General features: G+C 35.0%; 1 protein-coding gene across 3 annotated transcripts in view; it reads right to left on the reverse strand.

Moving 5' to 3' along the window:
• LOC111147509 (mediator complex subunit 23) overlaps positions 1-26,525 on the reverse strand; it is a 42,520-nt gene that overhangs the window by 6,152 nt on the left and 9,843 nt on the right. Inside the window, exons 10-26 of one of the 3 annotated variants that reach the window (XM_022503531.1) lie at positions 25,701-25,796; positions 25,125-25,142; positions 19,845-20,045; positions 17,870-18,013; positions 15,674-15,819; positions 14,454-14,699; positions 12,368-12,510; positions 11,104-11,278; positions 10,036-10,199; positions 7,300-7,424; positions 6,053-6,258; positions 5,784-5,964; positions 4,617-4,787; positions 3,972-4,188; positions 2,097-2,333; positions 984-1,149; positions 160-232 (exon numbers count right to left, since the gene is read on the reverse strand). In XM_022503531.1, the coding sequence (XP_022359239.1) occupies positions 160-232; positions 984-1,149; positions 2,097-2,333; positions 3,972-4,188; positions 4,617-4,787; positions 5,784-5,964; positions 6,053-6,258; positions 7,300-7,424; positions 10,036-10,199; positions 11,104-11,278; positions 12,368-12,510; positions 14,454-14,699; positions 15,674-15,819; positions 17,870-18,013; positions 19,845-20,045; positions 25,125-25,142; positions 25,701-25,796 (2,709 nt within the window). The remainder of the gene's footprint in view (positions 1-159; positions 233-983; positions 1,150-2,096; positions 2,334-3,971; positions 4,189-4,616; positions 4,788-5,783; positions 5,965-6,052; positions 6,259-7,299; positions 7,425-10,035; positions 10,200-11,103; positions 11,279-12,367; positions 12,511-14,453; positions 14,700-15,673; positions 15,820-17,869; positions 18,014-19,844; positions 20,046-25,124; positions 25,143-25,700; positions 25,797-26,525) is intronic. The other 2 variants (XM_022503530.1, XM_022503532.1) reach the window with 2 other exon arrangements.

Here is a 26,525-nt window from a genome sequence, read left to right on the forward strand (position 1 = left end):
AGCTTTAGAAAAACTGACAGAAGGAAAGGGGTTCTGCATGTCTTATTATGCAACACATCAGAAGTACTTGTACAGGGCATCTTACATGCATCTTATTCTTATGGCCAACAGGGACAACTGCATTCCATTACTATGTATAAATCACAGTTATTAACTCACTGGTAACGCAGTGATGATCAGTCCGATCGCATTCATCCATGCTGTAATATTCTCTCTTGGCACTAATGGCTGACTAAAAATGAAGAAAAATAAAATAAAAATGTGAAATTACAAAAATATTTTTATATGGTTGATAATGGATCTTATTTTGAGAATATATATAATTCAGGGCTAACAACTGACCTACTTCAATAAAACTACAATGGATTTGGCTTGAGTCATGATCCCAGGGTCCTGGGATTGAGCCCCGAATTGGGCTCCCTGCTCAGCAGGAAGCCTGCTTCTCCCTCTTCTACTCCCCCTGCTCGTGTTCCCTTTCTTGCTGACTCTCTGTCAAATAAATAAATAAAATCTTTAAAAAAAAAAAAACTACATTGGATTTTTATTGAGTAAAAATTTAATATACCCAAAAGCTAAGTAAGGCTTTTCTTAGTTGTCTCCTTTAACAATGGTTACTGGGATGGAAGAAAGACTATTTCTACTTATTTATACTTTCCCAATCATTACCCTCTACTTTTTGTTGATCTTCAAGAAAGGAATCTTGAAGGCTATCTTCAGTGAGATGTTAACAATATTCTTAATTTTATTAAATGTCAAATAGCTACTGAAGAGTAGAGGTGGGAACAAACCCAGGTCTTCTGACCCTGTCCAGGGCTCACTCCATTACATCTATATCATAAAGATAAAATCCGGGACCAAAAGACAGTTACTATCCCATGTGCATCAGCCTTGGGACAATAGGTTTGTCTAACCGTTCCAAATAAAATATCATTCTTTTTTTACAAATAAACAATGAATGTTATTGCATGAAACAGGATACATACCTTTTCAGGACAACATTTAGAAGAGCATTTCCAACATCTTCACCTGAAACAGCCAAGGCCATGAGCTCCACACAAGTAACATGCAGTGCATGCGCAGCTGGGTTGGGAAACTCATTGAATCTCCAGTCACAGTTTGGGAATGGACCAGGAGATTTGCCAGCCATCGGTGCAGATGGTTAAAGCTATAACTGTTTGTTTTATTTGAGATTAACAGCTCACATCTGTAGTGCTTTATAGTTTTAAAAAGTGTTTCCCATGTAAACATCTTATTTTATTACCAATTTATCTGATTATAAATCCCCAAGAAGTGACTGAACAGAAATTAAGAGGCAAATAATAGGAACCAAACACACATCAGTTTGACATAACTGAAATGTACTGACAGCAACCATGTGATTAACCACAGGTATAAATGGTTGCTCTTACATACGTGTGGTTTTGTAACTGTGACAAGATAGCTAGAGAGGCAATAAGAGTAGCCCAGGCTGCATCCACCTATTTCTTTTAATAGTTATAAGACAGTTGATAAGAAGATTACTTTATAATGAGTAATTCTTTTACTTCAGGAAACAAATGCCTTCATGTAGCAAAACAAATCACAAAACAGTAACATGATGTACAAACATGATAAGCATAGTGTGCTAATAACTTAAAACATGAAATCAAAATAAAGAAATAAAAAAACATATATAGCAGCCTTTTCATTAAAAAAGAGAGAAAATAAGTTTTATTATCTATTAATATTTTTAAAAAGCATTTAAGGATTTATTTAAAGCAACAAAATTCTATGTTCTCCAGTAGCAAACAGATACATTTACTACAATATGGAGTACCTCTTTTTAGGAATGTAATTTTTTTCTTTGAAACAACCTCATTAGGTCTATTTTTTAGATATAAAATTTAATGAAGGGAATGCGTGCCTATCTGGCAGCTAACTTGATGCTAATTTAAGCTTTCAAAATCTTTACATAAATAAAAATAAAAATAATTGCAAAAAAGAACTGAAGTTTTGGAATATATAAAAATATTACCTTGAAAGGATAATATGTATTCTCACAAATCAACATATAGTTATTTCTGAAGGGTCTGGAAAAATCACAATGAAAAGGATATTATCTACTAGTCTGCCAATCAATCTGCAATAGTAGGAGTCATCTGGGACCCAAGGATTTTCTTCCCGTGCATTCATGCCACACTTTAGGTATGTGTCACTTAGACACCAGCCTTGTGGTCGATTATCCTTGAGTGAGCCAATGATGGCATGGACAAGCTTTCGCTTGAGATGTGGGCGTTCTCTCAGATGCATTTCATAATAGTGCAGAGTATTATACAAATAAGTCACGGGGCGATCTGCCAAGAAGAAAACACTGTCACAATGTTAATCTGGTTACCCACAATGAAAAACTAACCCCCGGTTTTCAAGATTATCAAAAAATAGCTCAGAAACTCATGAAACTATTTCATATGCTGGGCAATTGCATACAATGAGTATTTTTATTTTAGGACAAGGCAGAAGGCTTCTAATAATATATACATGGCACATAAAGGAATATCCACTGCAATGCTGCTTATACTAGCAGAAAGATTCGAATAGTCCAAATGGTCAAAACAAAGTAAATCATGGCATGTGTGGCACGAATGAGTTTTTTATGTATTGATATAAAATAATCAATCCTAACACATTATAAAGGCATTAAACACAAGGTGCAGAACAATGTGTATATCCTATATTATTTGTGGGGGAAAAAAAACTAACCCCAGGATATCTAAGGAAGGATACACAAGAAACTGATAACAGTGGTCTCCTACAGAAAAAGAAACTGGGCAGCTGGAGGTCATGATGGAGTTAACTACTTTTCACTGCATACCCCTCTCTACCATGTGGATGTTACCTAATTCTCCCGCCCCTCAAAAAAAATTTTTTAAAGGAATGCTTGCTTGAACTTCATACCTATTCTGCAGTGCTAAAATGCAATTCAGACTTCTGGTTAGGAGGACGATATCTAGACAAAGGACTGAGAAGAACTGCCCACCAGAGAAATTTACTTTGTCCCCACAGTGGCTGCTCTAGGCCTTTCATGCTCCTGTGGCTGACTCCACCATTCTCCAGTCGCCTGGTTTAAATCTTCAGAGTTGTCTTTGACATCTTCCTTTCTATAGTCTCTCCACGAGCAGCTAATCAAGCTCTGTTCCTTCTTCCTTGACTATCTGTCCCTTCCTTCTCATTTCCAATATCATCATAGTTGTTCAGGTACTAATCATATAACTGAATTTTTTGACGGAAGTCTTTGAAATGGCTTCTTCCTTCTGAAACATGCTGCCAACTACAATTAGATTTATCTTTCTAAAGTAATGCTTTCTATGCCTTGACCTTACTCAATAACTTCTAGCTGACTCTTTATTATCTGCAGGTTATAAGATCAAAACTTCTCAGCCTGGCACTTAAGGTGATTTATAGGTGGGTACAAAGTTTAAATTCTCAATTTAGCCAATGAGGAGACTGTCTTCAAAATGTTGTGATTTTTCCAAAGGATTCCTTCTGCCTAGAGTGTTCTCTTTTTCTTCCTGTTTTATATAAATCACATATATCAACAGCTCGAATCCTATCATCTAGGAAGCCTGCTGAGTTAGTTCATAGTCATTTCAGTCTGTTCTGAGCTCATATCATACCATTCTCCTTCTCTACTTATTCGGCAACTAATCACACACTATGTAAAAGGAGTCATCTCTTGCATATCACTTTTATTTCTGCTATTTAATACATTTGCCATGACCCACCTATTCATATTTTTATGTCATCTATTTTATACTTCACAGCATCACTATATAGCACTATTCTCAAAACACTTTTATTGAAAAACAATTAAAATAAAATGTTTAAACCGTGATTACCCATACGGTCATGCCCAGACTACTTTTTTTTTTTATTTTTTTTTTATTTTTTTTTTATTGAGTTATTAGATGTAATTATAATTTGAAAAAGCTTACCGTGAAATTTATATAAGCCACCAAGGTGATCTAGTAGAGTTTCCAGTGATTTGGAAACTGGAAGCAACTCTAAAAATCTGTGGATGACTATATCAAATACTGGGAGAAATCGAAGACACACATTTCCAAAATAGATGGGTAGATAGGGAGACTGGATCTGCACAGGAGGATCAACCTGCTCCGCCAGGCCCTCAAAATATAGTTTCTCAGGGTATTTCTATGGAAGTGAATAAATGGCAAAAGTTCAGGGTATCTTTTTCTATTCTCTTAAAAAAATAAAGCTAAATAAACTTGTCATTTTTAAAAGAATATGAAACCATTTTTGTTTTTATGATGCAATGAAATAAATCTAGAGTGCTTTACTTGAAAAACTATTATCCCAAAGACATAGCAAAAGAGATTTATGTAAAAAGAATTTGTAATAACACTTTCATTTTGTAACTATTCACATCTACTAAAACTGCACTTTCAATAAATTCCTAACATAGAGCTACTTTAGAACCTTGAGGCAGTTTAGAGAGCGAATTTCCTTTTATATAGATTAGAGGGAAAACAGAGAACCAAAGAGAAAACAGCCAAACCAATTAGCCAAATTCCTAAGAACAGCATAACCAAGATTCACTGAATACTGAACTGCATTAGTACCTTGTGATAACTCATGTGCTTGGTGTGCCAGTCATTCTGTAGCCAGTGTTCTGGAGAATTTTCTTTCACAAAGTCACTTACTCGATTTCTAAAATCATTTGGTTTGAGTAACAGCAACTGAATTATGAAATAACAAACCTGGGCTTCATTTCCTTCATGACTACGCATGGCCTTTGGAGAACAACAGAAAAATGGTATTAAAATGTCTGACCTGTGCAAAAGCATGGGTCTGCTACTAGATAGTCTATATGTGAATATAGTAATATCTCACTATTATTAGAATTTTATTATATGTTTAGTCTATTCCTAACCAACTGTTCAGAATTCCCTAAACATATTTGACTTTCTTGCCCATTTTTGGTTCTCACCATTCCTTTTGCCCAAAGTGTCCCTCTTTTTTGGTTGAAATTCAATCCATCCTCCAAGATCTCTCACCTAGATAGAGATGGTCTCTCATTGTTGCCAGGCAGTATTTTCCTTACACCTCTATCTTAGCCTTCTATTTTACTGATTTATAGATTTAGCTAATTTCTCCTACTATATCATAACCATACTTATATTTATGTTTCATAGCTAAGAGGTTAATCAACTAAGTCACCCCAAACATCACCATTATAGTTTTTAAAAAGTAGCATTTTCCAGCCTGGTTCTGTGTCTTCTCTTAAAATTTTGCCTGAAATAGACATCAAGTGAAGAGGAAAAATAATATGGGGAATATTGGGTGGCTATGAGAAATATTCAGTTCTGAATATGGCTGCCAAAGTGTAGAGAAATGATTATTAGCACTCTGCAAAGAAATACAATGACTTTTTTTTTTTTTAACCACTTTCTGCCTCTAGTGGCAGCCTTTGGAAGTCAACTCAGGGGCTAATTGCTTGTACTTTTACAGTATCACAAGGCCAGACCATGACTGTCTTATTTATTTCTATACTTTCTATGCATAGAACACAGTAGAAATTTAATACACACTTGCTGAATGAATGAATAAAGACACTGGGAAATCTCTAGCTCCTTAGGAAGTGATAGCAATGCTTGATAATAGTACAATTTCATTAAATCCTTAGAAGCAATATAGCTAGATTAGCGCAAGATCTGTCAGTAGCACACCTTGATCCAAAAGAGAATGAAGCAGCTTAGAAACTTATTCTTAAATAAGCGTATTCTTACCAGGCAGAGAATTAATCTGTCCAGTGTAACAATGTTATACTTCCATACCATGTCATTAAGAATTTCAATGCATTTGTTGAGTTGCTGACCCCCAGCTGATGTAGAGAACTCATATACTAAGAAATCTGCAAATGTTCTCACATGGGCTACCAGGGCCCTGGCTCCAATTCTTTCTAATACTCTAGAAAACAAAGAGTAAAAAATAAGTTATATTGCTATATGGTATAACGGTTTGTCAAATGGAATGCAGATCTAGGTTTCTGGCTTACCTATAGCCAATCTGATTAATATGATCTGTTTCCAAGAGCATTTTCCAGAGAAGACAAAGGAAGAGAGGAGGAGAGCCTTGCATAGAGAAGTGGGTAATGATGTCATTTTCATTGGTCATTGACTTCCACTTCCTATATTCCTCCTCCACATTTTTTTTCAGATTAAAACGGCTTTCCTGAGGTACATTATTTTGCTTGAAGAATGCCTAAAAGGAAGATCAGAAGTTTACGTCAAGGGTTATACTAAAAAGAAGAGCACTCGCTATAGAGTCAAGAAAACAGTTCTAGGCTTGATTCTGATACTAATAAACTTTGTGTGACCTCAAGCAACTTAGCAATCAAGACCTGAATTTCTATAATGGGAAAATACACAGGCTTGAGGAGATTATCTCAAAGATTCCTTTCCTAGATTTCCTAAGCAGAAATTCCAAGCAAGCCTGAATTCAGAGCCTCCTCAATCACCTGTTGATCTTCTGTTCATCTTTGGAAAGAAAAAAAAAAAAAGAAAGAAATGTATGTACATTTTCGTTACATATTTTGTTATCTCTATAAGGAAAATCCATTATACTACCTCAGACCATCAGTATCAGTATCACCTGGGACCTGTAAGAAATGCAGACTTGGGCCCCATTCCAGACCTACTGAATTCTAAATTCAGCAGTCTATCTGAACAAGCCCTCTAGGTAATTCTGGTAAGTTTGAGAACTACTACTCTAGCCCTATTGGTAGTTCTAAAAAGCAGATGCTCACTACGCTTAAACTTTTCTCTGAAAAGTAGAGGACAAATGAGGTTTTCCTTTCTCCATATCATAAAAGCCAAGTTAATAGTTTTTCTGTGTGATTTAAAAAAAAATTCAGTCAAGTGTAATAATGTGTATTCTGTGAGGCTCTGTTAAGCTGTATTTCTCCCTATTTCAGTTCTAAGAGAGAGAGAGACATTTTTTTAGGTAATGTGTTAATTCTCACAAGATTCTAAAACTGTTAACTAATAAGATAAAACGAAAATTTTATTTTTAGGAATATATCCAGTTCTGGAGTAGGACAAGGAACAACTCAAGAGACTCTGGAATAGCAAAGATTTTTAAAAAAGGAAATATAAGCTAATTTCCTTTGGAAATCACTAAAACAAGCTTTCTAGAATAACACTAAGTGGGAAGAAATGAGTTAATGGGAAAGAATGATTTCATATATATTAAACGGAAAAAATGACTTTGTATACATTCAATATGTAATTAAGACCAAATTACCTGTAGTGGGCCTGGAAAACAGCTAAGAGTGTGTGATGCCCAATTATGAGGAGTAAAACTCATGATGGTCTGAAGTATGTCTTTACACCAAGTTCCCTGAATTGAATCAGAGCCTGTAAAAAAATCTAAACATAAACAAACAGGTGTAATCCAGATATAAATGACCCACAATTTATAAGTGATATCATAAGGAAAGTAACAATGTACACCCATTGAATTGCATAGCAATACGCTCACTGCTTAACTAGTTATATTCAATTTAAACTTACGTTCTTAGTTTATAAATAATTTGAATGATTAATTAGTAAATATGAGCACAATTAATGAAAAGAAGACAAAAGATATTGCAATCTTTTTTTTTTTTTTTTTTTTAAGTAGGCTCCATACCCAGTGTGGAGCCCAACAAGGGACTTGAACTCATGACCCTAAGATCAAGACCTGAGCTGAGACCAAGAGTTGGACACTTAACTGACTGGCCACCCAGGTGCCCTTGCAATTTTTTTTTTTTTAAGGTTACAGAGCACCAGTGGTCTAACAGTGATACAGGCCCACCATGACTGCTCATGTAGTTCACTCTGACAATGAGGTATCACCACTTTCTTGAACCAAGGAAACAGAATTAAGAAAGTATCTTTTCTAGTGGTTGAAATAGCTACAGACTTTAACTCTTTAAATCAAGAAGATTAATTTATGTAAAATAAGATAGTTCACACAAATGTATTTGAGGTTGCTAAATTCAATAACTACTTCTTTAAAACAGCAGTTTTCAAAGTATGGTCTGCAGATTCTGTGGGTCCCCAATATATCCTTTCAAGGATTTGATGAGGTCAAAACTATTAAAGTAATAAGAAGATAGTACTAACCTTTTTACTGTGTTGATATGTGCACTGATGGAGCAAAGGGAATGGTAAGTAAAACTGCTGGCCCCCAGAACATTCAAACAGTGGCACCAGACTATACTAACAGCCACTGTAATCTTCACTACGCTGTCATGGGGGAGAGAGGCTGTAGAGGGGAAGTGCCAGTTTTATTCAATAATATACTTGAAGTAGTGAAAGGAATGTATCTTAGCCCTTAAGTACATCTAATTTTATGTTATGATAAAAATGGAAGTATGCACAAAGTGTCCTAGCTACCCTTCAAAATATGATGGGTATCTTAAGGAAAAATACTTGCAATTTTGTTTAAATATTCAGTTAAATCTCTTCTTGGCCTTTTGGCTAAGATCATGTGTGGAATATTGAGTTAAGTTAGCTCCTTTTTTTAACTGGAACTCCACTTTTATTTGAAAGAACATCTGACAGAAAACTACAGTTATTCGGATTTGGGCATTAAGCAGAAATTTTCTTGAAAATTAACAAAGGGATCTTGTTACTTCAAGGAAAACAAATGACCACAACTTTTGCCAATGATAAAATTTGACTTTTCCAGTGAAGAATCAAAATTTTGGAAAACCTGTATCCACTACTATAAGCCTTATAGTTTTCCAAAACTTAATGATTTTCCTAATGAAATTTGCAGCGATATTAACAAATGTGATTTTAAGATACTGAATAGCGAACTGTGCCACATTTATAAGATCTATGTAACACAGTGAACCAAAGCTTTCCAAAAACTAATTCATGAAGTTATAAAATATACATGAATTTTTTTTTTAAAGATTTTATTTATTTATTCGACAGACAGAGATTACAAGTAGGCAGAGAAGCGGGCAGAGAGAGGAAGGGAAGCATGCTCCCTGCTGAGCAGAGAGCCCAATGCAGGGCTCAATCCCAGGACCCTGGGATCATGACCCAAGCTGAAGGCAGAGGCCTTAACCCACTGAGCCACCCAGGCACCCCAAAATATACATGAATTTTAAAAATCCATTAGGTGTGCAAAAGAGACCACAGGATTATAATGTAAGAGTACACAAAGGTCACTGATAGAACTTTGGATTCTACGCTGCAACTAATGTTTGAGAAACCATCACTTGTCCAATTTTGTGTGACATCAGAGAATATTCACAATTGTTGGAAAAGGCCATTAAAACACTCCTCCCCTAAAACCTCTTACCTGTGTGGGGCCATATTTTTTTTAGTTCTAAAATAACATATTACAGTAGATGATATGTAGAAGTAAATATGAGAATCCAGCAAAGCTTCTTTTACAACAGGTATTAAAGAGAGATGCAAAAAACGTGAAACAATGGTGCCTCTTCTCATTAAAGTTTTGTCTGGAGAATATATAGTTTGTTTTTCACAAAAAAATATGCCATTTATGTTAATATATAAGTTTATTATTTTTAAGTGAGTCAAAAAACATTAAAAAAGCATCCAACTAATAATACAGTGTATATTACCTAAACTGAATTTAAATTAAAAAATTTTTAAAAAGCATCTATCTTAATATCTAATAAAGTAAATATTGATAGATAAAATCCATATAAATAGAAAATCTTTGGGAATTTCTTCATTTTTAAGAGTGTAAAGTGGTCCTGAGACCAAAAACCTCAAGAACCACTACCTAAAAATGATGTAAAATGGCTGAAAACTGAAGCTCAATTCAGTTAAAATAAGAGTACACAGAAGAACCTACATTAATGACTAAACTGGTGAAAGTATTAAAACAACCATTATTTTTTCCAAACAAATGAAACAGATCTTTTCAGTATGTTATCTCCTTAATAATCAGTAGGGACACTGCATGCTCTAATTCATCTGTTTTTGTCAGTGGTAACCACCATATTCACTGTACCTGTTACGTGAGTTGCTCTGGCTAAGGTCAAGATCAAGGCTCGGTTCAGCTCCTCGGATTCTGCGGACAGCACTGTTTTGGGATCACTTAGGAAGCGTGTAAACTGTGGCTGGACCTCCGAGCTCCCTAATGCTGTTATAAGCCGAAGTGCAGTGCTCTCAACACTGAAAGGTGGGAAAACAAAAAAAAATGAAAAAGTTAAGTTACATATAAGGTTTCAGAATTATAGATTTAAATCTAATTCTAGATTGATTAAATGGAAAAACATGAAAACTATGAATTTCTGTTCTTTGATTAAAAAAACACCCTCCTCCTTCGTGTGAGAATGAGCTTTGTTTAGTTTTAAAAACCTGAGATGCCAAAAAAATAAAAAAAATTAAAAAACCGAGGTGCCAAATTTTATAGCAAAACCATCTAACACTACTCATTTGAAAAAGGTAGCTCATGGCTTATAGGATTACACAATTTCACCTGAATATACAGCATTTCAAAAATCACATTTTTCAATCTGAAATATATTTTCACTTAAAGCTAAATCAAAGTGACATGATAATTTAACCATAATCTGAAGTGTATTTAAATCCAGTATATATTTTTTAATTTTTTAATTTTTTTTTTAAAAATTTGACAGAGAGAGAGATCACAAGTAGGCAGAGAGGCAAGCAGAGAGAGAGAGGGGGAAATGGGCTCCCCGCTGAGCAGAGAGCCCCATGTGGGGCTCGAACACAGGACCCTGAGATCATGACCTGAGCCAAAGGCAGTGGCTTAACCCACTGAGCCACCCAGGCGCCCCTAAATCCAATATTCTAAAGGAATAAACTAGAACATTTGTCAAAGGCCCTGGAAGTACTCATTCTCAGGCCAAAGATCACCAGGCGAGGCCTGAATTACCTTAATAACTTCCTATTTAAAAAGCTGTCCTCTATTTCTTCTGTACTGGAAATAAAATACCCTAGAAGCAGAGGAGATTTATGACACATGAATACAAATACTATAAGGGATTAAGTTCCCCATGTCCAACACAGTTTCTAAGAAATCTTAGGGAAAGACCATCATCCCAGAGCTCACCAGAGATGGAGCTGGTTCTGGTTGGTTTGTGCAACGGCGGCTAGAGTATGAAGATGGCTCAGGAGCTGCACCCTGTAATGCGGCTGGATGTGGTGCATCCGGTAGCTGAACATCTCAAGAAGTGTGTGTAAGATCCCCCAGGCATGGGACTTGAAAACAGTAGGCAAAAGTTGACCTCGAGGAACAAGACAATTTAAGGTACCAATTATAAAAGCTATGCGTTAAAAGACATTGAAGAAAAGTCATGGAGTAAAATCTGTGTCAAGATTTGATCATAAACACACACATACACACTTTCCAAATTTTCTCCATTAATTTTTCCTTAATGGTAAGGAAAAAAAATCCATATCCTAATTAGATTACCAAGTTTGCTTTTTTTTTTTTTGTTGGACTATGACAAATGGTACTCAAGCTCATCTGAAAAAATGAGACAACATATGAAAAAAAATTACCCTTCCTCACTTCTCAGTTGTTTTTTTAAATTACTTTCGTAACATTAATGTTCCCAATCTTCTGAAGCATGAGGATCATTTTTTAACATACAAATTGCATGACACCCACTCTTATTCTTTCCTCTCTCCCAAAAAAGCTGTATTCAACCCTCAATTATCTGGGAAGAAAAGTAATTATGGTTCAAATTAAAATTATACTGTATTACTAAAAAGTTGTAATTACCATGAATCAGAAAAACACTTCTATATAAGAAAGTATCTATTACTTAGAACTGCATAACAATTAACAGACACTATAAGCTATCTACTGAAATGCAGAAAACTCCTTTGCCAGTCAGATAGAGCCCCAGGGCCAAACCAGCAGAGAAGCAGCACACCGGACCACACATTCTTGCATGAGAATAGGGACCATGTCTGTCTAGCTCACTGTATCCCAAGCACTTAACAAAATACCCCTTTTAACTTCATTTTATTTTCTTTTCAGTGTTCCAAAACTCATTGTATATGCACCACATCCAGGGATCCATGCAATATGTGAACAATACTCCTTTCTTATCATAACTTTAAAGTACAACTCACTCTCCTGACTCTCACACTCTTATCCCTCTTTTTTGCTTGGTTTTTCTCCATAAGACTTATCATCTGACATATTCCATACTTCATTTATTTTTCTGTCTGTCTCCCTCATTAGCAGGTAATCTCTATGACGGCAATGACATCTGCACACTATTGTATCCCCAGGGCCTAAAAGAATCCCTTTTGAACTAATGAATGCGTTAATGGTTATAAACACCAGAAAAGTCCTGTCTTACTGATAAATCCTTTGATGCCCAAGGACTCTATTTCCATATACACCAATAAACGACTGTAAGTTTCCACCAGGGCTGGAGCCAAGGCCACGCTGGATTTTGCATGAGCAAGTTTTATCACTCTGGTAGCAATGCTATGGATAAGGCTGAGGAAAAACAAAAGAAAAGAAAAAAATCCATATTTTTGAAATAGATAAGCAGTTACTCATAAGGAATCTGGTATATATCTAAACTTAAATACATGAAATGCATGAGTTCCATTTTAATCATTTAAGTTGTGCAGGACACTTGATAGTGATGCACTGAGACTAATTCTGGTTTCCATGGTGCTTTCAATGTGCATCAGGATCCCTTTGCTCATGCAAAAGCAAAATTTGGGTATGACTCATAAAAACATACTTGAATTAAAAAAAAAAAAAAGACTAAAACACACACAAACCAAAAACCCCAAAATCATTTAAACAAAAAGAGCATGTATAAATGGTTTTAGTCTGGTTTTCTTTTTCAAATATGTAACTAAAACTATTTGAGAAATTAAATGACTTTTATTACAGAATTACTTAAAAAAATCACTGCTAAGATCCAAGCTCAACTCTGTCACACAGCAGGTAAAGCACATGCATAATGCTATGACAACGTTTACCATTAGAAAAAGAGTATGATTCTTCTAGAACCGATGTCCCACAAATGCATTCTCTTGTATCTACATAGTGTCTGAACTCTGAGCCAATACTTAAGAACTAAAAGACCAGAAATAAAAATCTGGATTTCTAGGGCGCCTGGGTGGCTCAGTGTGTTGAAGCCTCTGCCTTCGGCTCAGGTCATGATCTCAGGGTCCTGGGATCGAGCCCCACATCGGGCTCTCTGCTCGGCGGGGAGCCTGCTTCCTCCTCTCTCTCTGCCTGTCTCTCTGCCTACTTGTGATCTCTGACAAATAAATAAATAAAATCTTAAAAAAAAATCTGGATTTCTAGCCCTTCTCAAAAAATTTAGAAGATCAAGCTACACTAGTCTACATTCTTACATTATAGAAATGAGCTAATATGGCAATACCACGAGGTAAGCCCTGCACGCTTCAGTCAGCCTCAATTCCTTCTAGATACACATACTTGCATGTGTATGAATATCTGGCTCTCTTTCACTCAGCAGCATGTGGGACTCACCTACATTGTCAGCTTGGCTCCTAGCGGTACTTGAGTTCTAGAATCACAACCAACAGAGCCATTTCTGTCTTTTTAGAAAACGAAAACGTCAATTCTAAAATCATCCCTGTTTATAATCAACATAGCATAGGCATTACAATTTTCATATCCCTGGACTCAGCAATTCTACTTCCAGCAAATTATTTAATAAAAATGTTTTAGAGGTAGATGCAAAGACAGTCTTAAAGGTAGTTTAGACATCATTATAATACTAAGACCCTGAGAATAATTCATGTCCAACAATGTGGAACTGGTTAAATAACCATATATAGCCACACAAAAGACTTCTTCACAGAAATTAAAAACAGGTATTTTTAAAAAACGCTAGAAAGAGTTGACAGATCCTTATGGGGAAATGATGGTTATGAAAGAGTACTGCAGGGTGCATGAGTGGCTCATTTGATTAAGTGTCTGTCTTTGCTCAGGTACTGATCTCAGGGTCCTGGAATCAAATCCTGCATCTGGCTTCCTGCTCAGTGGGGAGTCTGCTTCTCCCTCTCTCTCTGCCTCTCCTCCCATTGATATCACTCTCTCTCAAATAAATAAAATCTTTTAAAGAAAAAAATATCGCAGTAAGAATCCATTGTTAAAAGAAAAATCTCAACTCATAAATGCATATATTTATACATAGGGAAAAAAAAAGCCTCAGAACATACACCAAAATTTTTATAATGCTTGCTTCTCATGAAGAGATTATGGTAATATTTTCTTGAGGTTTATTTGTATACTTTAGAATTCCTATAATAAATATTATTTTTGTAATAAAATAAATCTAATCATTTTTTAAAAAGTATACCTGACCATAAAACACACACACAATCATGAAATAAAACCTATACTACACTGGTATCAATTCCCTGATACAGGACCAAAAAAAAAGAACATACCTCATTTTGGCATGAACTGTCAGTGAATCCAGGAGGTTCATGGGTAGGGGAGTAATAGATGCTGAAGCCAAGCAGCTTGTTCCAGGAAGAGGTACTCTCATAATTCCATTTCCATAAATAGTTTCTACCAGAGCTCCCATGGGTAATGTAAAACATTCTGAATTTGTAGAGTATGCATTACACAGCAAGGCAATCTTATAGTCATTCATTTGTAAACTTTTATTTCTAAGACTCTGCTGCAGGAACCTAAAATTTCAAGTACCATTAAACAGTAAAAAATGCAAATAATTTCCAGAAAGTTAAGTCTGTGCTTTAAAAAACATTTAATTTCATGAAATAATTTACTAATACTACCTTTATTCCTACAGGTATTATAGTTTCTGCCCCAAATGCACAGTGGAAACACAGAAAAGTTTGCGTAGCATTTCAAAAAGAACTTAAGTAATCACAAGTTATCAATTAATGGATATTTGCTAAGTATTACTACATACATGGAAGATTCAGATAATGAAGAAATAACTCAAAAGTTCATGAACTTGATTTCTATTTATTATCTATTTGGTTAAGCACAAAAATGTGGCATCATTAAAGATGTCACTGTGAAAAGATATTAAGCAATATCTCATAAAGGGAAGGCCAAATGAAATGTGAAGTCTGCATACCCTACAGTTTCCTATGAAGAGATTTGGCAGTCCCTGTCAGAAGTTCTAGGTGGGAAGTTCAGGTGTTCCTAACACTGGTGACTGTCTAAAACCAAGTCTATCTAACAAGGGAATCCTCTCTGGGTAATCACAACTCTGGAAATGGTGTAAGGGAGCACACCAGCCAGAGCAGCTCAAATAATCCCGGCTGCCCAGGGAGTGAAGACATCTGTCAGATCATTCTCAGATCCTGAGTACTTAAGAAATTTTGAAACACTTTCACATGCTTTTGGAAAATAAGAACTTTAATTAAGGTAAAACATGTAAAAGCAAAAATTAGACCTGGAAATTAAATATATATATATATGTCTGCATACATATAAAAATTTTCGAGTTGTTTTCTGATATAGGTATTGGTCAATTTTTCTTGGTAGGCCATTGCCCATTAAATATTCACCTTTATCCCCAGTTCGTGTGGGGAGATTTCCATACTTGATACAAATACTGAGACCAAGATTAGCCTACAATAGACTACTTATTAATTAAAAAAAATTAACTGTTAAGCTACAAATTACTTACTCATGGTGAAGCTTTAGGGAATGAGGTATTGGAATCTGTAGCTTAGAGTTGTCATTTTGGGCTTTTCTATTGAGATGAATCCAAATGCAAGTCATTGCAAAGGCATGAGTTGACTGGGGTTTGTTAATATCAGGAACTGGGATATACTGGAAAATAACAATAGGCATATGATAGGAAAGAGAAGAATTAACTAATTATATGTATTCTAATAATCCATTATCGATATACCTCTTTTTAAAATATCCTTTATTAATTTAACTTCAATTGTTCTTTGACTATTCAATACTACAAATCAAAAGATCTAACAGCTATAAAATAATGAAAATGTAATTACAGGATTGTTTTTTCTTGCCAAGAAGTTAACAGAAATTCAAAGATGCTTAGCTGAATTTTCCTATTGTCATGAGGCATTCACAATCATTTAAAAATTATATTCTTTAAAAAACAAATACATCATAAAATTTTACTGAATGTGATGAATATACTGAAAACACAGAATTTCTAAAAGTCGCATATATGCTTTTCAGGAACATCTAACAATTAAGAAATACACAATCTAAATAAGTACGATAATATACACTATCACACATATACATATATTGTATACTGATGGGGGAAAGGACATGGATGTCTGCAATTTGCTTTAAAATTGTCTAGTGTTGGGGCGCCTGGGTGGCTCAATGGGTTAAGCCTCTGCCTTTGGCTCAGGTCATGATCTCAGGGTCCTGGGATCGAGCCCCACATTGGGCTCTCTGCTCAGCGGGGAGCCTGCTTCCCCCTCTCTCTCTGCCTGCCTCTCTGCCTACTTGTGATCTCTGTCTGTTGAATAAATAAATAAAATCGTAAAAACAAAATTGTCTAGTGTTAACAAAAATGATGAGTGGAAAGATGAAGCAAGGATACTTCTTAAAACTACAATGCGATATCCCCTCACATCTATCAGAATAGCTAAACTCAAAACACAAGAAACAAGTGTCAGCAAGGATGCAGAGAAAGAGGAACACTCTTGCACTACTGGTGGGAATGCAATCTGATGCAGCCACTACGGAAAACAGAATGGACGTTCTTCAGAAAGTTAAAAATAGAACTACCCTACAATACAGTAATTGAATGCACTACTGGGTATTAAAATACAAAAACACAAATTCAAAAGAATACATGCACCCTATGTTTACTGCAGCATTATCTACAACAGCTAAATTATGGAAACAGCTCAAGTGTCCACTGAGAGAGGGAATGAAGAAGATACGGTGTGTGTGTGTGTGTGTGTGTGTATACATAAAATGGAAAATTATTCAGTCATAAAAACTAATGAAATCTTGCCATTTACAACAACATGGATAGAGCTAGAGAGTATAATGCTAAGCGAAATAAGTCAGTTAGAGAAGGACAAATACCATAGGATTTCACTCCTATGTGGAATTTAAGAAACAAAACAACTGAGCAAAGAAATAAAAAAAAGAGAGAGAGAAACAAACCAAGAAATACTCTTAACTATAAAGAATAAACATGGTTACCAGAGGGGAGGTAGATAGGGGGATGGGTGAACTAGATAATGGGGATTAAAGAGTACACTTATTATCATGAGCACAGAGTAATGTATAGAATTGTTGAATCATTCTCTTACACACCTGAAACTAATAAAAAACTTAAAAAATATTTCTTGGTAATGAGTACATAGCAGTTTTTCTATTTTTCTATTCACTCTACCTCTTAGTGCATTTAAAAATTTCCATAACAAAATGTATTTTAAAAACTGGCAATCATCAAAATATACCATAGATTACTCAAATACTCATATAATAAAATAGGTGGAACATACTCAATTGGCAAACAAACAAAAAAGATATTAATACTGATGTCAGTTGATCTCTCAGTAATGTATACAGATTAAAACAGCTTAATGCTCAAAACTGTAAACCTATTTAGAATGTAGAGAAAGAACTTGCTATACAAGATATTCAACTGTAATTTAAAATAAACTTCAGAAATAATCTAGTTCAATTTCTTCACTTTACATATGAGTAAACTAATGTTAAGAGGGATTGATGTCCACCCCAATTATGGTTAGTCACAGAATTGGGAAAGAACTCAGGTTTTCAGCTTCCAAATCCAGTGATCTTTTCACGAAATCACACTACATATAAATTAGACATAAACCAATCATCATACTGTTAACTATTTTATAAAACTTACTTCTTTTTCTGGGTATAGAAGGTCAAAGAGCTTCATGACAGGGAGAAAATCAGCTAGCGCATTTTTCTGAATACTTCCAGAAATGAATTGCAGGAGAACCCACATTAGATGATCTCTGCCTTTAATCAGTCCTCGCCCTGCTAACTGTAAAAGATGTTTAAATACACATCTACACAGCTGGTTAAAGAGATGGATGTAGTAAAACTTAAAGAAAAACAAAACAAAACAAAAAACCAGGAGAAACCCTGGTGTCCAAAAGTTAGCATCTAGCTTTGGCATTTATAAAGTATTTAGTCTCAACTCAAGACACACCAAGCAAAGCCTTTTAAGTTATTTTTATATTCTATATATGTTTCCTCCCTGACTCCCAAAACAGCTGTGCATACCAAAAGTTAAATGTTTTAGAAATAGGATTAGGACTAGGTTGACCATGTATCCAAGAGAATCAAGTTTAATATGAGATAATTACTTAAAATAGCTCATCAAACACAAGCAATACCTCATGATACCAAAAGGATTTTTTTTTTTTTTTTTTAAATTTAAAATCTTCGGGCGCCTGGGTGGCTCAGTGGGTTAAGCCTCTGCCTTCGGCTCAGGTCATGATCTCAAGGTCCTGGGATCGAGCCACACATCGGGCTCTCTGCTCAGCGGGGAGCCTGCTTCCCCCCCGCCCCCCGCCTGCCTCTCTGCCTACTTGTGATCTCTATCTCTCTCTGTCAAATAAATAAATAAAATCTTTAAAAAAATTTTAAAATCTTCAAGAAGTTGTTATCAAAAACGATTCCTGGTTTCCGGCAGATTGTAACAGAAATAAAACGTCATGGGAGTGGCAGTGGGGGTAACTAACTGGTGGCTTGAAGGATTTTAACAATGCTTACAAAAAAGTTTCCCCCAAATAATCCATGTTGTAGAGATGTTACAGGTATAACAACATTTATTTCCATTCACCTTGTCTAAAATCTTACAATAAAACCAACTTTTCCACAAATACATTCTTCTACTTGTAGTCTTTATTTTGGATTCATTGTCCCACTTTTTCATTCACTGCCAGAGTAGAAACAACCAAATGATCCTAGACTCCTGTACTCCCTCTGTTACCTATCCATGGCCAAGTCCTATTCTCAACATACCTGTATCAGCATATCTGGTCTTGGACTCCTCCTCTCTGTTCTGGTTTGGGCCATCAGCATCTCCCACTCATATCACTGCAAAGGCTCCCTTAACAATTTCCTTGTCTCTGATTTTGTCCCCCTCCATCTCTTTATGTCACCCTCTACCTACATGTGGCAATTAGCAGTAATTCTTCCCACTTGTGTATGATGATGTCATTCCCCTCCTCATTTGCCTTCCAAAGAGGATCTAAACAACTTTAGAACAAATATGTGGCCATATAAAGTTTTCCATGTCTGGTCTTGTCTTCTCGCCTTCCTGATCTCACCAACATTTTCCTGTTTATATTTTTCTTTCTGGTTCTCACACACATTAATCTTTTTCCAAATGGTCATCTTATTGCAATGGAAACACTTTCTTATCTTTTCCTCTTGGCAAATTTCTACTTGTACTTAAGTGCTAGCTTTAAGATCTCTGATAAAGTCATACCTGACATCTTGAATAGGGACTATTCTTCATACCTACTGCAGGAAAATATGCTTCCGTTATGTGAACTATTAATTTATAATCAAATTGTTTACTCTTATATTTTCCCAATAGTAAGCTGCTCCTTGAGGGTAGCATGGAGCCTTTTCATTTTGTATTCCCTGATCCTTGCACTATGAATATGTGGAATAAATGACTGAAACCAATATTTATAGTGACAAGAAAGTGAAAAGTTTAGAAACCACAAAAGCACTGCACAAAATGGAAATTAGGGCTCAGAACTTCTGTTGTTGCTGAAATCACCAGGCAATGTCCATTATCAGTCTAAAACATACTCATCAACAGGTGAAGTGACTCTGATGAAAGATTTAGTACTTACCTTCTGATGAAGAGAAAGGACCATATGTGGAAAACTTGCAAATTGGAAAAGCACAAAGAAAATGAGCTGACTTGAGAGATGCTGCCACAGGAGTTGGCTTGTGCCGCCATCATCAAACTTCTCCTCTGTCTCGGACCGCTCCATGGCATAAACCACCAGATCCACCAACTGGTCCTCCAGCACAGGGCAGCGCTGCTTGTGCTGTAGGGCAGAGATTAGATACAGTATTCCAAAAGCCTCCCGGTTAGTTTTAGAAGTTACTGGTTAATGGACATTAATTGTAACAAGAGGCTGAGAAGCATGGAATGAAGTTGAACTTAAGTTGAGTTAAGGTTAGATTTAGTCTATTAAAGCTGCATCATGTTACATTATCATAGAGGATGAGTTCCATAAAAATAATTACTTTCCGGATCTCATAGAAAACAGACTCCTTATTAACTTTTGACTTTCACTCACACGTCATTGTTTCAATTTGACAAGGGGCACTACACAATAGAACATTTTGTTATTTATCCTTTGAAAAAAAGATAATTTAAAAAGCATATGAAATGATGATAGCAGTATTAATTTTGCATTCTAACTCAAAATATTAAAAACCCGAATCTCCAGAATCAAATATTGTGATGAGAGCAAACAAAGCAGAGAGAATCTACGTATTTTAAAGCAACCACCACAAGTTTATACTAACTTTACATATAGCGATGTATCTAAATAGCTACAATTACTCAGTATCTGTTTTTCAATGTGTGTTACTGATCCTGATACTGAAATGGAAACTTCCTCTACAAAAAAACTGATCTCAAAGTTAATCTCTGCTCTTCCTTCTTAGAAGCCAAACATAATGCAGCTTTAATTTTAAATTAGACTATTTTAAAATCTAAAACAAGAAAAAGAATTGAATTTAAACACTAAAAATGAAAATGCAACTTCCCTTTCTAGAGGCAAAAAGATTTATGCTTTTAAAAGTGATTTAAAAAAATATACTTTTACCAAAAGAAATATGTTAAGCCATATTTTCAGCCATTTTCATATTTCTTTTATAAAATATGTTATATGACTTAATGGCCAGGCAGTTTGAAGCCTTTCTAGTGAATGCAATTACTAATACAGATGCTTTCCCTCTAAACTTTAGACATGATTATTAGTCTTTTGCCATGAAAAAGGGATATGATTTCTTCAAATTTAGGGGAAAAATGCAAAATGGGGACGGATTTGGGAAAAAAAAAAAAAAAAACATAATGAGTAGCATCCCCTCTTTTGCATGCTCTTTGCCAGCTCCAAACTTGTAAAGCTCCAATATAGCTGCACTTCCTTAAAGCATGCAAATAAAACAAACATCTATCCAAAACAGTAAGCATCAATGGTTGTTTCATAGTTTTTCCAAAAACACAATGCCATGATCACAGTTCAACCACATTACAGGTTTACAAATAGCAATATTAACACCACCAGTTGAGACTACAGTACTTTCCCTCCAAATGTAATTATCATTATGAAGCAGAGCAAAGTGCAACAGACAACACTACAAACTATTTCTTAAATCAGCATGCAAAACTACTGTGTACAGGGCTTGAAATTCACTAGTTCTGCCAACCACCAACAACCTAAGAAATGTGTCAGACAACACAAATTTAGAGTGAAATCATTCAAAGTATACAAGAGTCAGAAAAATTTGTGAAAAGAAGTAAAGCCAGGATTTCCAGTAGGAATTTTTCATTAGTGATGGGAATTTGCCTCTATTTTGGAAACTAACCAATTTGTCATCTATTCCTCCATCCACAATGGTCTTCCGTTAGTCTACTTCAGGAAAAAAGAACAAACTAAATAAAATTGGTTTTTAGCACCTGAGTCGTTTTGGAATTTTCCTTTTTAGTATTAGTTATTTATTTTAAAAAACTAAATGTTTACCTAGATATCTTTAACCGTGTTGTAATAGTCATACAGTTAATGATTTAAAGAGGAAAACCAAAAATATTACGATTTTGACAAGGTAAGAACTGGGAAATTTACAGTTAAAGCTGATGATCTTTCAATACATACCACGACTTAAATTACCTCTAAATTTTCTGTTAAGAATTACATGAGTCCGGAATCTCTATGGCATCCAATGCCCTGGTGTCTGAGTGTGGCAGAACATCTATCAGGATTAACTCTATGTTTCCCAGGTGTTTTGGTTAAAGCTAAGGATATTTCTCAAACTGAGTTTTGGGATAGCTTAGCTCCTTTGTTTATTCGCCAATTTTATTAGTACCAAAAATAAAAAGAAAAAAAAGAAAAAACCCCGCTGAAATATAAAATGATCTGTGTTAACTACTTGAGGATAAGTTTAGCTTTAGTTTACTTCACTAATAAATAAGTACATTAAAATTAATATTCTCCACCATGTAGATTATTTTACAAAGTGGAACAAATGAAAATTTGTAAAGCAGTTTAATAATCTAATGAAGATTAAGTATCAATCACTAGGCTATGGTAATTTGGTAGGCCACTGGATGCTTTGTCTATGGCTATTTACCATGTGCTTTCTGAAGCTTTTGTAAATTTAAGTCTTCAAGGCGACAGGCATGTAAGAAACTAGCTAGTTTACATCATATCTATATGCAAATTTAGTTAAAACCTGTTTAAACAATAAGAACCCAAGTTCAATATTTTAACAATTTAATTTCTGCATAATAGCTCAAACTGCATTGGAAACTTACTTTTTAGCTTTGGTAAAAGCTGAAAATGAGGCACAAGGCATTAACTAAGACACTAGCATTAACCTCTACTCATGACCCTGATTCTTTCCCACCACTATTCCAAACAACAAATGGTAATGCTTTTCAGTCTAAATAACCATATCCCATATTAAGTGGCCCTGACAATTTTGATTTAATAGTTCTGGTACTGCTTTTGTGGTAAAACTTTAACATATTGTAGTTAGGTGGGCTTAAGTTAATTTCAAATCATTATTTCAGTGCTAGAAATCAATTTTAGAGCAACACCTATTCAGGACAAGTTGGGAAGAGAAATCCCTTTGTATGCCATTTATCATATTCTCTGCCAATTAGAATTGGAACCCTATGCCAGTTAATACCACTTTCAATGGTGCCTTTCAAAAATAACTGAGTGATTAGTCTAGTACTTTACTGTCTCAGGGTAGCCAGAGTTTACACACCACCACAGAAGAGCTTGAGGAGCATATCTGTTTTGTAATGTTCTTATTTGGCAGAAAGAACACAAAGTTGTGTAAAGACACAAAACAGGATTCTTCCACTGTGAACACTCCACCTTGATGGTCACAGAACTGGGCTATTTATGACTTTATGAATGTGACCGACTTTAGGTTAAAATATAGCCCAATTCCTACTGGAAAATGCAATATGGACAGCTCTTAAAAGGTTTCAAGCTTTAAGTAAATTATTGCATTGCTAGAGAAAGGACAAGAAAGTATAGTGCAGGATATAGTTCTGTAATGATAAAAGATGTGATAAGATAACTTGTTTATTTTTAATCATATATTTATACTTTGTATTCTCATTTTCTACTCTACTTTCTAGGTGGTAAAAATAAAATATCAAGTCAATTCAGCATATATCTTTCATCTACAAGTCCATTCACTACAGAGTTTTCTACCAAAACAATTACTGATGAATTGTGAGCTTTTGACAATGTTTACAGTGGGACCAATACTTATAATGTTCTGTCAGCATTTCCATTATAAACTTTATTTTTTATGGATTTATGTCTTAGTCATAAACTTTTTTTAGGTTGAAACTTGTTACTAAAATAATCAAATCAGAAATACTCTTCTATGAATTGTTTTGTCAATTTCTACTTTAAGAAGAGCTGCATCCCAAGTGAAAAAAGCTAATGATAACTAAGGATATCTGGGGGAAGGTACTCGCAGCTTGAATGACCACGGGTACATTTATCCACCAAACTGTAAGAAAAATTGAGTCAAGTATGACTTAAAGTTCATTGCAAAAATTAGTTTTAAGACATAGCATGAAGCATTCTTTCAAAGTTGACTAAATACTTACCTCTAACTCAAGTGAAAGTTGATCAGAATTAATGACTTGGTATTTAAGATGTTAAATTGACAGGTTATATGAAGTAACTGTCAGATACTGTAGTGTGAAGCAGTTTCAGTTTCACATGTACATAGGCTTGTCGAAACAAGGAAACTTGGTAAATTTGTCAGAAGAAAAAACTTAAAATAATAAAAGAGATACTGCTACTAGGGTGAGGTTTGGCATGCAAAGTTTCAACACTGAGCAAGTTTTATGGCCAAGCTATATGTCCTTAAAAATAGGGCTTTATAAATGGAAGCACTGGCACAACCTTCACTATAGTATTGCAAACAGTAACGCTATTTTATATAACCTAGACAAGAACGTCTTTTTAAAATCAAAAAGCTGGTCTATTTTAATATGTTGGGCTCAAAAATTTTTAACAAAAATAATTGGAACCACTATTTTGTTTAAAATCTCAAAGGTGAAAAGTCCTGGAACAGACTTGGGACCGTATAAGAGTTTGGTTTATAAAGTTTGGCCACAGTGTTTTTCTCCCACTACAGGTGAGCTTCAGTTGCAAGGAGCCCACTCTAGGAGGAGGACACTTCTGGCAAAGACTGACAAAGAAGGGTGTTTGTCAAGCAGGTGTGGGGTCACCTAAGAGTGTGACATTTCTTAGTCAATCCCCATGTTTCCAAAAAACCCTTCCCTGTATAAAGTTTACCACTCCAACTTTTAAAATAACGTATCTCTATTAAAGTTTTTCCTCTTTGTTTTGTTTTTAATTTGTTTTTGTTTTAAGGCAAAGCAACATAAGTACTTTTATAGATGTTATTTATTTATGTTTTAATAATCTGGAAAGATAAAGGCCACCATCCATCTTTCCATCTCTGAAAATTCCACAAGGCGAGCTTTGGCCCTAAAGTATTAAAAAAAAAAAAAAAAAGTAAAATGGAGTGGGAAGGAAAAACAACCCATCAAAAAGTGACAGGCGTTATTGTGTGCCAGGTGTTGTCTCTTTGTTAAAAAAAAAAAGAAAAAAGAAAAAAGAAAAAAGAAAAAAAAAAGAATATAAAAAAACAAACACCAAAAACCAAAACCAAAAACAATCCACCAAAAACAACTCTCATATCCCAAGAAGAAATTCATTTTAGTGGCCTTGGTCTCAGCATGGTCCTGCCAATTTCAAGCCCCGACCATACATGTATTTTCTAAATGGAATCAGTGGCTACAAAGCGGCCAGCGTATCGTTAGTCACAATACAACAGTAAGGTTGTGAACATACCTGAGCAATGTTCAAGGTCTAGAGCATTGGAGGATGGGCAGGACAAGACAGGACAGAACAAAAATAAAGGAAGAAAAAAAGAAAAGACAAAACAGTGACTATGAGGCCAGCCTCAAGGAACCCAGAGTCAGCACAAACCCTCCCACATGTTAAACCACCAAAAATAAACATATACCAAAAAGGGGGGAAAAAAATCAGCAGTCAGGCCACGCTGAAGATACCAAGGGTTATAAAAATAGGCACCCAAACAACAACAACAACAAAAAAAAAAAATCAAAAAATTATGGTTAAGTCATGTGTAGGTTTCTCTGGCAAAAGGTATACTTGAAACTGGCCTTATAGAAAAAAAAGCAATGCAAAATAAACCAACTTTTAAAATATCTTCTTTTTAATTTAAACATTTTTAAAGCAATATATAAATGATAGGAACAATACATCGTTTAAAAAACCATATATTAAAAAAAAATCACCGAATAGTTCTTAACTGTTTTGCTCAGTTAGCTCTAGCAAAGAAAAGAGAATAGAATAGTGCAGATTCTATGCAGAATTTACTTGGTTTCCAGCATAGTACAGTACCTGCTTATTTAAACCTAGCATATTGCAGACCATATCCCTGGAATAAGGCTGCTCCAATACATATCTCAACAAAGCAGTCTGTGGTTCAAACAGATCCTTTAAAGAAAATAAAAAAAATTATTGCTTCAAGATCAAAGTAAATGTTAATTCAAATAATTTGAAATTGGGATAAAAAAAATCTGCTAAAGGCACCTGTTACCTTCACACAGTAGGCAGTATCTAGTGGAAAAAAATCATAGGATTTTAGTGCTTACAGTTAATCTGATCCCACCCCTCAATTGATAGGAGATATAACTGAGGTGAAGGGACTTGTCCAAGTTCATATAGAGGCTCGATTTAGAAAGACTTTAGTTACTGTCACAGAAGAGTCTTAAGCATCACTGTAAGGAAAGGATTTTCTGCTCAGAAATCTAACCAAAAAGGAATGGAGGTAGTTTCCAATCATTTTCATACAAGTGTAAAAAAACAAACACTACTTCCAAATTTGGAGAGGACAACTGACTTACAGTACAGGGGTTAATTAAGAGTGTTGATCCTGGAATCAGACTGTTTGAGTTCAAATCCTGATTCTACCATTTTGTAAACATAGGGCCTTAGTCAAGTTACTACCCTGCTCAGTGTCTCTGTTTCATCATCTGTATAGTGGAGATACTAAGATGATAGTTGAGAATAAGGGCTACTGAAAAAAGTTCTTACAACAGTGGCTGGTATACAGTAAGTGCATAATGAATTGATCTGTTTTCAGTATTATTCCTATCATGATAATTGCAAATTCCATTTAGTTTACCACTTTTTCACATTCCTAAGTTTTGCCAACTAATATGC

The sequence above is a fragment of the Enhydra lutris genome, unplaced genomic scaffold, assembly GCF_002288905.1.
Source record: "Enhydra lutris kenyoni isolate GAN:26980312 unplaced genomic scaffold, ASM228890v2 scaffoldscaffold17, whole genome shotgun sequence".
Lineage (NCBI taxonomy): Eukaryota > Metazoa > Chordata > Mammalia > Carnivora > Mustelidae > Enhydra > Enhydra lutris.